The sequence below is a fragment of the Pristiophorus japonicus genome, chromosome 14 (assembly GCF_044704955.1).
Source record: "Pristiophorus japonicus isolate sPriJap1 chromosome 14, sPriJap1.hap1, whole genome shotgun sequence".
NCBI classification, from domain to species: Eukaryota; Metazoa; Chordata; class Chondrichthyes; family Pristiophoridae; genus Pristiophorus; species Pristiophorus japonicus.
In genome coordinates, this window is record NC_091990.1 from 90,051,887 (window position 1) to 90,065,945 (window position 14,059).

Genomic DNA, 14,059 nt, shown 5'->3' on the forward strand with positions numbered 1-14,059 from the left:
TGAGTAGTACTAGCTAGAATATATTCAGTATTTTATTCTTAATGTGAATGTTTTCCATCAAAGTTGTGTGTAAGAAATAATTGTGTTCAAAACAGCAGGTACAGACAACAAGCTCCCCACCAATCAAGGTTCCTCAGTTCATTCCTCCACCCAGATTAACGCAACGCCCAACCCTCTTACCACAGGTAAGTACATCTGACAATAAGACAGCTATTAATGAGGTGGCTTTACATTCAAAACACAACTAGAGTGCCAAGTTGTAGCTTGAAGTATTAAATAGGCATGACCCTCAGTAGTCTGGCACTCTTTATCAGTTGTCAGGGTGTGAGTTCTGCTGTCTTCCAAGGTGGTTGATGTGTAATTTAAGAGAAATTGAAGTGCTGAAGTGACGGTTATATTTGGTTGCCAGAAAAGTGTCATCATTCCTCTTGTATTCAATCTTTATATGCATATAAATGAAAAGATGGGAGGTGGAATAACCAAAGATACCATCTTGTTAAGAATTTGGTACCAAACGAAATCATATTGGTCCTAGAACACCTCGGTATGTAAGCAGGCCCCATTCCAGAAAGTTTTTTTACTTCCGTCAGCTCCTTGGCAGCAATATTGTAAACCCTGAATAATCATGGGAAGGGGGGGAAATCAGTTAAGGTTCCCACTCCTGACTGCTATTTAGTGACCCCTGCTGGAAAGTGTATGTCTATGGATGTCAGATGAAGACATAGTTGAGCTCAACTGTGATGCTTTCTATGGTCAAATATCCTGACATTTGCACGGGCTCACACATAACAATTGGTCCTTTGGGTAAGGTACCGACCGGATGGCTGCTGGCATATGTGAAACCATAATCCACATGAGTCAGCCCCTTCAGGAGAGCAATGGAGAAAAGTGAAGAAAATGGAAGTTAAAAAATACTATACCAATGGTAGGTATTTTCATTTGTTATTTGGTGTACAGTTTATGGAGAAGGCTATATTCTTATGTGGCTATCTCATACTTGCTTGTAAAGAACTTTGTTCTTCATGTTTTAAGGCTTGGGAAACTAGAACTGTAAATGAGTGTAATGTACATTTATTTTTCATATCAGTTTAAATTCAGCAATACAGTTCTTTAATAATTCTTTAAGGAGAAACTATTTAGCTTCTCAAGATCAGTTGGCAATGTAAACTGGGAAGGCATCAGGTTCAATCTTCAGACCCAACATAGCTATCTGAATTTAGCTGGGGCTGCTGTAAGAGTGTTACAATTGGCCTCAGCACTTCTGCACTAAGGAGGGGAAATATTGTTTAGCGTTTCTGCTATGCTTTGACACCTGGAGAAAGTACGAGTGTGGCTGTTGGGTGAATGGGATGGCCCTTGGCTGTGATACTCCACCCGATGTTTAAATAGCCTGCTGCCACTTACCACTTGGTAAGGTACTCGAAAACAGCCAGTGATAAGGGAGTAAAGGGTTATGGGGAGAGGGCAGAGAAGTGGAGCCGAGTTCATGATCAGATCAGCCATGATCTTATTGAATGGCGGAGCAGGTTCGAGGGGCTAAGTGGCCTAATCCTGCTTCTAATAAGAAATTGGTATGCGTCAGCTTCTTCAGAAAATGAGAAAATATTGACGGGGGAGGGAGAGGTATGGTGGCAGGAAGGGAACCTGTTTATATTGTAATGTGCTAAGTTGCTGATGATTTCTCAGGTTCGTCCGAAGCCAGTGATGCCAAATAGCATTCCTATTGCACCTGCACCTGTGTTTACGACTTCGCAACTAATCCAGCGACCCGTGATGCTGACAAAATTCACACCCACCTCTCAGCCATCAGCTGCAAATTCCATACATCAGGCTAGAATTATGAATGGACAACCAACTGCTGTCACCAAAACATTGCCAACTGCACAGCTGACAAGTATTGTCATAGCCGCCCCAGGTCCGAAGGTGGTTGGTCCCCAACAGCTGAAGCTCAGCAAAGCAAACCTGGACAGCAAGGTATCAATGCTTTTTGGTATTTTTTTTTGTAAAACAGACATAAACTAATATCGAGGTTGAAATCACCTTTGTAACATTGACTTGTCCATTGGAGTCCATGCATGCCCATTAGTGAAATGTTTTATCTGTGACCCTTGAAATTAGGCAAGCCAAAATGTATTAATTCTGACTAGCTGCAAGTCCTAGCCAATCAAACTATTGCTGTTTCAAGCTCTCCTATTACAAATGTTTTTTTTTAAAACATATTTTGGCAATTCCAGCTGAATGCGACCATCAATGAGAACTAGTTTTCTAGTGTATACAGGTTTGTTAAATTTAAAAACTCTCTTCTATAGTATATTAAATAACTAATGATATGCAATAGTTGCTGGTTTACATCCTAGGGTCTTAAATAAGTGGCTGCAGAGATAGTGGATGATTTGGTTGAAATCTACCAAAATTCCCTGGATTCTGGGGCAGTCCCAACGGATTGGAAAACCGCAAATGTAATGCCCCTATTTAAAAAGGAGGCAGACAAAAAGCAGGTAACAAAAGACCAGTTAGCCTAACATCTGTCGTTAAGAAAATGCTGGAGTCCATTATTAAGGAAGCAGTAGCAGGACATTTGGAAAAGCATAATTCAATCAAGCAGAGTCAGCATGGTTTTATGAAAGGGAAATCATGTTTGACAAATTTGCTGGAGTTCTTTGAGGATGTAATGAGCAGGGTGCATAAGGGGAACCAATGGATGTGGTGTATTTGGATTTCCAGCAGGCGGTCGATAAGGTGCCACATAAAAGGTATTGCACAAGATAAAAGTTCACGGGGTTGGGGGTAATACATTAGCACGGATAGAGGATTGGCTGACTAACAGAAAACAAAGTCGAGATAGGTCATTTTCCGGTTGGCAAACAGTAACTAGTGGGGTGCAGCAGGGATCGTTGCTGGGGCCTCAACTATTTACAATTTATATTAATGACTTGGATTAAGGGACCGAGTGTAATGTAGCCAAGTTTGCTGATGATACAAAGATGGGTGGGAAAGCAAATTGTGAGGAGGACACAAAAAATCTGCAAAGAGATATAGACAGTGTAAGTGAGCGGGCAAAAATTTGGCAGATGGATTATAATGTGAGAAAATGTGAGGTTATCCACTTTGGCAGAAAAAAGCAAATTATAATTTAAATGGAGAAAAATCGCAAAGTGCTGCAGTACAGAGGGCCCTGGGGGTCCTTGTGCATGAAACACAAAAAGTTAGTATGCAGGTACAGCAAGTAATCAGGAAGGCAAATGGAATGTTGGCCTTTATTGCAAGGGGGATAGAGTATAAAAGCAGAGAAGTCCTGCTACAACTGTACAGGGTATTGGTGAGGTCACACCTGGAGCACTGTGCACAGTTTTGGTCTCCGTATTTAAGGAAGGATATATTTGCATTGGAGGCTGTTCAGAGAAGGTTCACTAGGTTGATTCCGGAGATGAGGGGGCTGACTTATGAAAATAGGTTGAGCAAGTTGGGCCTATACTCATTAGAGTTCAGAAGAATGAGAGGTGATCTTAGCGAAACATATATGATGATGATGGGGGGCTCGACAAGGTGGATGCAGAGAGGATATTTCCATTTATAGGGGAAACTAAAACTAGGGAACATACTCAGAATAAGGAGCTGCCCATTTAAAACTGAGATGAGGGAGGAATTTTTTCTTAGAGGGCTGTAAATCTGTGGAATTCTCTGTCCCAGAGAGCTGTGGAGTCTGGGTCTGAATATATTTAGGGCGGAGATGGACAGATTTTTGAGATAAGGGAATAAAGGGTTATGGGGAGTGGGCAGGGAAGTGGAGCTGAGTGCATGATCAGATCAGCCATGATCTTATTAAATGGCAGAGCAGGCTCGAGGGGCCAGGTGGCCTACTCCTACTCCTGTTCCTAGTTCTTATGTTCAGGCCATTATCCATACTCATGGTGTGCAATGTGCAAACAGCAGGCAAGACTTACACTGCTGGCTGCACATTGCACTTTGCCCAGCAATGAAGGAATTATGTTGAATTTTAATGTGACAAATTAATGGACAAGTGTGTGGCCTATGTCCCCCTGATTAAAAACATTCAAATTTAAGTTTTAGGAAATGCATTGACTGCCAGGAACCCTTTTTTAACTTCGCTTAGCATTGTCATATACTCTGAGCAAATCCCCTGCGTAACAACAGTCCAAACACATCAAAGTAATTCAAAAGAACATATGAATTAGAAGCAGGAGTAGACCATACGGCCTTTCGAGCCTACTCTGCTGTTCAATAAGATCATGGCTGATCTTCGACCTCAACTCTACTTTCCCACCCAATCTCCATATCCCTTGATTCTCCTGGAGTCCAAACATCTATCTATCTCAGCCTTGAATATAGTCATCGACTCAGCCCTTTCAGGTTCACAACCCTCTGAGTGAAGAAATTCCTTCTCAATCTCGGTCTTAAATGACCGGACCCTTATCCTGAGACTATGGCCCCTATTTCTAGACTGTCCAGCCAGGGGAAACAACCTCTCAGCATCTATCCTGTCAATCCCCCTCAGGATCTTGTATGTTTCAATGAATCGCCTCTCGTTCTTCTAAACTCCAGAGAGTATATGCCCAATCTGCTCAATCTCTCCTGATAAGACAACCCCCTCAGCCCAGGGATCAATCTAATGAACCCTTGTTGCACCGGTCCTGAGGCATAGAAACATAGAAACATAGAAAATAGGTGCAGGAGTAGGCCATTCGGCCCTTCTAGCCTGCACCGCCATTCAATGAGTTCATGGCTGAACATTCAACTTCAGTACCCCATTCCTGCTTTCTCGCCATACCCCTTGATCCCCCTAGCAGTAAGGACCTCATCTAACTCCTTTTTGAATATATTTAGTGAATTGGCCTCAACAACTTTCTGTGGTAGAGAATTCCACAGGTTCACCACTCTCTGGGTGAAGAAGTTCCTCCGCATCTCGGTCCTAAATGGCTTACCCCTTATCCTTAGACTGTGACCCCTGGTTCTGGACTTCCCCAACATTGGGAACATTCTTCCTGCATCTAACCTGTCTAACCCCGTCAGAATTTTATATGTTTCTATGAGGTCCCCTCTCATTCTTCTGAACTCCAGTGAATACAAGCCCAGTTGATCCAGTCTTTCTTGATAGGTCAGTCCCGCCATCCCGGGAATCAGTCTGGTGAACCTTCGCTGCACTCCCTCAATAGCAAGAATGTCCTTCCTCAGGTTAGGAGACCAAAACTGTACACAATACTCCAGGTGTGGCCTCACCAATGCCCTGTACAACTGTAGCAACACCTCCCTGCCCCTGTACTCAAATCCCCTTGCTATGAAGGCCAACATGCCATTTGCTTTCTTAACCGCCTGCTGCACCTGCATGCCAACCTTCAATGACTGATGTACCATGACACCCAGGTCTCTTTGCACCTCCCCTTTTCCTAATCTGTCACCATTCAGATAATAGTCTGTCTCTCTGTTTTTACCACCAAAGTGGATAACCTCACATTTATCCACATTATACTTCATCTGCCATGCATTTGCCCACTCACCTAACCTATCCAAGTCGCTCTGCAGCCTCACAGCATCCTCCTCGCAGCTCACACTGCCACCCAACTTAGTGTCATCCGCAAATTTGGAGATACTACATTTAATCCCCTCATCTAAATTATTAATGTACAGTGTAAACAGCTGGGGTCCCAGCACAGAACCTTGCGGTACCCCACTAGTCACTGCCTGCCATTCTGAAAAGTACCCATTTACTCCTACTCTTTGCTTCCTGTCTGACAACCAGTTCTCAATCCATGTCAGTACACTACCCCCAATCCCATGTGCTCTAACTTTGCACATCAATCTCTTGTGTGGGACCTTGTCGAACGCCTTCTGAAAGTCCAAATATACCACATCAACTGGTTCTCCCTTATCCACTCTACTGGAAACATCCTCAAAAAATTCCAGAAGATTTGTCAAGCATGATTTCCCTTTCACAAATCCATGCTGACTTGGACCTATCATGTCACCTCTTTCCAAATGCACTGCTATGACATCCTTAATAATTGATTCCATCATTTTACCCACTACCGATGTCAGGCTGACCGGTCTATAATTCCCTGTTTTCTCTCTCCCTCCTTTTTTAAAAAGTGGGGTTACATTGGCTACCCTCCACTCCATAGGAACTGATCCAGAGTCAATGGAATGTTGGAAAATGACTGTCAACGCATCCACTATTTCCAAGGCCACCTCCTTAAGTACTCTGGGATGCAGTCCATCAGGCCCTGGGGATTTATCGGCCTTCAATCCCATCAATTTCCCCAACACAATTTCCCGGCTAATAAGGATTTCCCTCAGTTCCTCCTCCTTACTAGACCCCCCGACCCCTTTTATAACCGGAAGGTTGTTCGTGTCCTCCTTCGTGAATACCGAACCAAAGTACTTGTTCAATTGGTCCGCCATTTCTTTGTTCCCCGTTATGTCTTCCCCTGATTCTGACTGCAGGGGACCTAAGTTTGTCTTTACTAACCTTTTTCTCTTTACATATCTATAGAAACTTTTGCAATCCGTCTTAATGTTCCCTGCAAGCTTCTTCTCATACTCCATTTTCCCTGCCCTAATCAAACCCTTTGTCCTCCTCTGCTGAGTTCTAAATTTCTCCCAGTCCCCAGGTTCGCTGCTATTTCTGGCCAATTTGTATGCCACTTCCTTGGCTTTAATACTATCCCTGATTTCCCTTGATAGCCACGGTTGAGCCACCTTCCCTTTTTTATTTCTATGCCAGACAGGAATGTACAATTGTTGTAGTTCATCCATGCGGTCTCTAAATGTCTGCCATTGCCCATCCACAGTCAACCCCGAAAGTATCATTCGCCAATCCATCTCAGCCAATTCACGCCTCATACCTTCAAAGTTAGCCTTCTTTAAGTTCTGGACCATGGTCTCTGAATTAACTGTTTCATTCTCCATCCTAATGCAGAATTCCACCATATTATGGTCACTCTTCCCCAAGGGGCCTCGCACAACGAGATTGCTAATTAATCCTCTCTCATTACATAACACCCAGTCTAAGATGGCCTCCCCCCTAGTTGGTTCCTCGACATATTGGTCTAAAAAACCATCCCTTATGCACTCCAGAAAATCCTCCTCCACCGTATTGCTTCCAGTTTGGTTAGCCCAATCTATGTGCATATTAAAGTCACCCATTATAACTGCTGCACCTTTATTGCACGCACCCCTAATTTCCTGTTTGATGCCCTCCCCAACATCACTACTACTGTTTGGAGGTCTGTACACAACTCCCACTAACGTTTTTTGCCCTTTGGTGTTCTGCAGCTCTACCCATATAGATTCCACATCATCCAAGCTAATGTCCTTCCTAACTATTGCCTTAATCTCCTCCTTAACCAGCAATGCTACCCCACCTCCTTTTCCTTTTATTCTATCCTTCCTGAATGTTGAATACCCCTGGATGTTGAGTTCCCAGCCCTGCTCATCCTGGAGCCACGTCTCCGTAATCCCAATCACATCATATTTGTTAACATCTATTTGCACAGTTAATTCATCCACCTTATTGCGGATACTCCTTGCATTAAGACACAAAGCCTTTAGGCTTGTTTTTTTAACACCCTCTGTCCTTTTAGAATTTTGCTGTACAATGGCCCTTTTTGTTCTTTGCCTTGGGTTTCTCTGCCCTCCACTTTTCCTCATCTCCTTTCTGTCTTTTGTTTTTGCCTCCTTTTTGTTTCCCTCTATCTCCCTGCATTGGTTCCCATCCCCCTGCCATATTAGTTTAACTCCTCCCCAACAGCACTAGCAAACACTCCCCCGAGGACATTGGTTCCGATTCTGCCCAGGTGCAGACCGTCCGGATTGACATGTAATGTCCTTTCTCAGATAAGGAGACCAAAACTATACACTGTACTCCAGGTGTGGTCTCACCAAAGCCCTGTACAATTATAGTAAGGCTTCCTTATTCTTTGAATCCAAACCCTTTGTATTGAAGGCCAACATGACATTTGCCTTCCTAATTGCTTGCTGTACCTGCATGTCAACTTTGTGTTTCCTGTACGAGGACACCCAAATCTTTCTGAACACCAACAGTGAATAATTTCTCTCCATTTAAAAAATATTCTGTTTTTCTATTCTTCCTACCAAAGTGAATAATCTCACATTTCCCGACTATACTCCATCTGCCACCTTGCCCACTCACTTAACCTGTCTATATCGCTTTGTAGGCTCTTTGTGTCCTCTTCACATCTTTCTTTTCCACCTAGCTTTGTATTGTCAGTCCTTTCATCTAAGTGATTAATATAGATTGTAAATAGCTGAGGCGCAAGCACTGATCCTTGCGGCATCCCACTAGTTACAACCTGCCAACCAGAAAATGACCCGTTTATCCCAACTCTGTTTTCTGTCTGTTAACCAATCCTCTATCCATGCCACTGCACATTCATTCTACATTGTGTACTTTGAGATGTTTCTGAGAGACATAATAAGGCACTTTATCAATGCATGTCTTTCGACAGCAATGCTAGTCATCACCAGGAGGTAGTCTTATAGCTCTTGGCTGTGGTACAGTTGGGAGTTGGGTTTCTGACCTGACTCCCAAGTTAACTGATCTGATAGTTTTATTTAATTTAGCTTGAGTTTCCATTATATAGCTAATATTTGCAATGCTTTGCTGTTTTGCTTATTTTGAATTTATCCTGCTGCTTCCCTTTCTCAAAACACCCTCCCAACTAAAATGGGCAGATAATCTGCTTCCACACCTCTGGCATTGCCGTTATACAATTCTGAAGGTATGTGAGAGACCCAGGTTCTTTTGCTGCATTGGGTTTTCGCTAATGATTGAAGCACCTATTAAGAACATAAGAAATAGGAGAGGGAGTAGGCCATTTGGCCCCTCGAATCAGCTCCACTATTTAATAAGATCATGGCTGATTCGAGGGGCCATGAACTCATTGAATGGCGGTGCAGGCTAGAAGGGCCGAATGGCCTACTCCTGCACCTATTTTCTATGTTTCTATGATTTGATCATGTACTCAGCTCCACTTGATCATGTACTCAGCTCCACTTCACTGCCCGCTCCCCATAACCCTTTATTTCTTTATCGCTGAAAAATATGTCTATCCCCGCCTTAAATATATTCAATGACCCAACCTCTGCAGCTCTCTGGGGCAGAGAATTCCACAGATTTACAACCCTCTGAGAACAAATGCCTCCTCATCTCCTTTTTAAATGGGCGGCCCCTTATTCTGAGACTAAGGGCCCAAGTTTGCCCCCTCTGCTAGAACGGCACACCTCCATGAGGTGCACGGACTTTGTAGTACAGAAACGGTGCCGATTTCTTACCTCCGTATTCTCCCCAATGGTTCCAGGCCTGTGGCCTGTGGCGCAGCGCATCGGAACACGTGGTGGGCGGAACTACAGCCCTGCGCCGAAGAGAGTGCTGGCAGCTGCGCGCATGCGCAGTAGCTCCTGGCCTTTCCAGCGGGTCCTGGCTCCAGGCAACCCTATCCCTGGCCGAAGGGACAACGCGCGTTCGCCGTCCCTATCCCAGGCAGAGTGGCTGCTACCTTCCTGTGCTGAGGGCTACAAGAGACAGGTTGGTGGGGGTGGGGGAGTTTTGATCGGTGGGGAGGAGAGTTTTTATCTGGCGGGGGCAAGGGGGCTCCAGGGCTGGATGGGGCTGGCCCGCTGTGGATCTCTTCTCTCCCCCACCCCCTCCCCATTAAGATGCCGCGTTCACCAGCCCCGCCCACCCCAGCCTGCCACGTTGAGCCTTCTCCCTCCCTCTCCCCCCTTTCAAATACACGTTCTCCTTCCCCTATCCCAGGCCGAAGGGACACCCGCAAGGCCAGCTGCTGCCGAGTTTAGTTGAAAGCAGGATTTACTTCAGTTATTTATTTTTTATTGAATGCTTATTACTTTTTGTGCTTCGTTTGGTGATTGGTGGTGCTTTAAATCTAGTTAATTGCGCCGATTCCTTAACTCTAGGTAAGGTATTTCTGTGTGGACAGAAGTGGCAACATACACTGGCCTAAGTTAGTTTGGAGCAACTAATTGATGGCCAAACTCGCTTAAATGGCCAAAACAGGCGTAAGTGGCTGGGAACGCCCCCTTTTGAAAAAAAAACTAAACTTAAAAAAAAATCCCCAACTAACTCACTTACACTGGCGCAAATTAAATGGCCAGAATTGCAAATAACAAGATACTCCAGAAAAATCAAATTGCTCCTAGTTTTAGTTTCCCTTGTGAGTGGAAATATCCTCTCTGCATCCAGCTTGTTGAGCCCCTTCATTATCTTATATGTTTCGATAAGATCACCTCTCATTCTTCTGAACTCCAATGAGTTTAGGCCCAACCTACTCAACCTATCTTCATAAATCAACCCCCTCATCTCCGGAATCAACCTAGTGAACCTTCTCTGAACAGCCTCCAATGCAAGTACAGATTGAACCTCCCTTATCCAGAACACTCGGGACCTGGCCTGTTCTGAATAAGGTATTTTTCCTCCAGACGAGGGATGGTCACATTAAATTGAATAGTACAGGTACTGAACAAGGGGATATCGGGGCTGGGAATGCAGCAAAGAGATCATGCGGGGTGGGGGGGGGCGGGCGGCGGGGGGGGGGCGGTGGATTGCGGGGTCAGGCCAGCGATTGCGGAATTGGCAGCAAGGAAGGACTTCAATTTGTTAATGGTGGAGTTCTGCGCTTGCGCCACCCGGTGACCGGGAATGGTACTGGACAAGGGATGGTTCCCAATGAGGGAGTTCTGGATAAGGGAGGTTCAACCTGTATATCCTTCCTTAAATACGGAGACCAAAACTGTACACAGTACTCTAGGTGTGGCCTCACCAATACCCTGTACAGTGTAGCAGGACTTCACTGCTTTTATACTCTTTCCCCCTTGCAATAAAGGCCAAAATTCCATTTGCCTGCCTGATTACTTGTACCTGCATACTAATTTTTCATGCACAATGACTCCCAGGTCCCTCTGAACTGCAGCACTTTGCAATTTTTCTCCATTTAAATTAAAATTTGCTTCTCTATTTTTTTAGCCAAAGTGGATAACCTCACATTTTCCCACATTATACTCCATCTGCCAAATTTTTGCGCGCTCACTTACACTGTCTATATCCCTTTGCAGATTTTTTGTGTTCTCCTCACAATTTGCTTTTTCACCCATCTTTGTATCATCAGCAAACTTGGCTACATTACACTCGGTCCCTTCATCCAAGTCATTAATATAGATTGTAAATAGTTGAGGCCCCAGCGCAGATCCATGAGGCACCCCACTAGTTACTGTTTGCCAACTGGAAAATGACCCATTTATCCCGACTCTGTTTTCTGTTAGTTAGCCAATCCTCTATCCATGTTAATATATTACCCCCAACCCCATGAACTTTTATCTTATTTTATGTGGCACCTTATTGAATGTCTTCTGAAAATCCAAATACACCACATCCACTGGTTCCCCCTTATCCACCCTGCTCATTACATCCTCAGAACGCCAGCAAATTAGTCAAACATAATTACCCTTTCATAAAACCATGCTGACTCTGCTGGATTGAATTATGCTTTTCCAAATGTTCTGCTACTACTTCCTTAATAATGGACACTAGCATTTTCTCAACGACAGATGTTAGGCTAACTGGTCTATAGTTTCCTGCTTTCTGTCTGCCTCCTTTTTTAAATAGGAATGTTACATTTGCGGTTTTCCAATCCGCTGGGACCTTTCCATAATCCAGGGAATTTTGATAGATGCATCCACTATCTCTGCAGCCACTTCTTATAAGACCCTAGGATGCAAGCCATCAAGTCCAGGGGACTTGTCCACCTTTAGTCACATTATTTTACTGAGTACTACTACTTTAGTGATAGTGATTGTATTAATTTCCCCTTCCCTTTCGCCCCTTGATTATCCTTTATTCGGATGTTTTTAGTGTCTTCTACCGTGAAGACCGATACAAAATATTTGTTCAAAGTCTCTGCCATTTCCCTGTTCCCCATTACTAGTTCCCCAGTCTCATCCTCCAAGGGACCAACATTTACCTTAGCCACTCGTTTCCTTTTTATATACCTGCAGAAACTTTTACTATCTATTTTTATATGTTTTGCTAGTTTATTTTCAACGTTTACTTTAAAAGTTTCCCAATCCTCTGGCCTCCCACTAGTCTTGGACACCTTATATATGCCCTTGTTTTCAATTTTCTATCATCCCTTATTTCCTTAGTTAGCCACGGATGGTTATCCATTCCCTTAGTCTTTCCTCCTCATTGGGATATGTTTTTGTTGACAGTTATGAAATAGCTCCTTAAATGTCTGCCAGTGCTCATCAACCATCCCACACTTTAATCTATTTTCCCAGTCCACTTTAGCCAACTCTGCCTTCATACCTTTGTAGTCTCCTTTATTTAAGCTTAGGACACTGGTTTGATATCCAACTTTTTCACCCTCCAACTGAATTTGAAATTCAACCATGTTATGGTCAGTCATTCCTAGTGGATCCTTTACTAGGAGATCGTTTATTAATCCTGTCTCATTACACAGTACCAGATCTAAGATAGCCTGCTCCCTGGTTGGTTCCTCAACGTACTGCTCAAGGAAACTCTCCCGGATACACTCTATGAACTTTTCCTCAAGGCTACCCTGGCTAATTTGCTTTGTCCAATCAATATGAAGGTTAAAATCGCCCATGATTATTGCCATTTCTTTTTTGCATGCCTCCATTTTTTTCTTGATTTATACTCCGTCCAACAGTGTAACTACTGTTAGGGGGCCTATAGATGACAATCACCAGCGACTTTTTCCACTTATTATTCCTTATCTCTACCCAAACTGATTCAACATCTTGATCTTATGAGCCCATATCGTTTCGCACTAACGCACTGATCTCATCCTTTATTAACAGTGCTACCCCACCTCCTTTTCCTTTCTGTCTATCCTTCCGAATTGTCAAATACCCCTGAATATTTAGTTCCCAGCCTTGGTCACCTTGCAACCAGATCATACCCATTTGTATCTATTTGTGCCATCAACTCATCTGTTTTGTTACGAATGCTGCTGCATTCAGATAAAGAGCTTTTAAATTTGTTTTTTTTACCATATTTTCCTGCTTTGACCCCACTTTCTGATTCACTTTTATTTTTATACATTCTGTACCTTCCTGTCACGCTCTGGTTTTCAATTTCCCCAGTGTTACCCTGCTCTATTACCACCACCTTATTCTTTGACGTTTAAAATTTTCGTTCACCTGAACATTACCCCTCCCCTGCAATTAATTAATTTAAAGCCCCCTCTACAGCCCTAGTTATTCGATTTGCCAGGACACTAGTCCCAGCATGGTTCAAGTGAAGCCCGTCCCAACGGAACAGCTCCCTCTTACCTCCGTATTGGTGCCAGTGTCCCACGAAGCAAAACCCCATTTCTCCCACACCAGTTTTTTGAGCCACGAGTTTAACTTTCTGATCTTATTTACCCTATGCAAATTTGCTCATGGCTCAGGTAATAATCCAGAGATTATTACCTGTGTGGTTCTGCTTTTTAATTTGGCCCTTAGCTGCTCATAATCCCTCAGCAGAACCTCTTTGTCCTACCTATCTCGTTGGTACCCACGTGGACCATGACAACTGGATCTTTCCCCCTCTCACTCCAAGTTCCTCTCCTCAGTGTTAAGGAGATGTCCTTAACACTGGCACCGGGTAGGTAACATATTCTTTTATGTGCTCAGTGACTAGCCCTTTGGGAACCAGGGGTTCAAAACAGAGAGCTGGCAGCATACTTGCGAGCAGCATTTATGAAAATGTAGTGCTCATTTGCAGACAATCCAAAAGTTTGCACCTCTCATAGTTAAATTTTTTCCTCAATCCTTATTGGAGCTCCACCAATGTGGCCTTAAAATGGCCAAAGCTTTGCTGGTGATGAAAGATTTATAAAGAGATGTTTACAATTCATTATAAGAGTCTGATGAATTTTTTTTTAATGCTAGACTACCTGTTGTATAATGATAAACTGCAGGAGCACAGATTTCTCTCTTTGGTAGCTTGAACTGAGCATCATATAATGAAATAAGGCTGAATAAGAAAAAAAATGTTGCT

At 43.6% G+C, this 14,059-nt stretch overlaps 1 protein-coding gene across 5 annotated transcripts in view; it reads left to right on the forward strand.

Annotated features, from left to right (window-relative positions):
* Positions 1 to 14,059, forward strand: part of phf21aa (PHD finger protein 21Aa) — a 427,640-nt gene that overhangs the window by 376,142 nt on the left and 37,439 nt on the right. For all 5 annotated transcript variants that reach the window (XM_070899357.1, XM_070899356.1, XM_070899359.1 and 2 more), the window contains 2 exons: positions 96 to 185; positions 1,687 to 1,974. In XM_070899357.1, the coding sequence (XP_070755458.1) occupies positions 96 to 185; positions 1,687 to 1,974 (378 nt within the window). The remainder of the gene's footprint in view (positions 1 to 95; positions 186 to 1,686; positions 1,975 to 14,059) is intronic.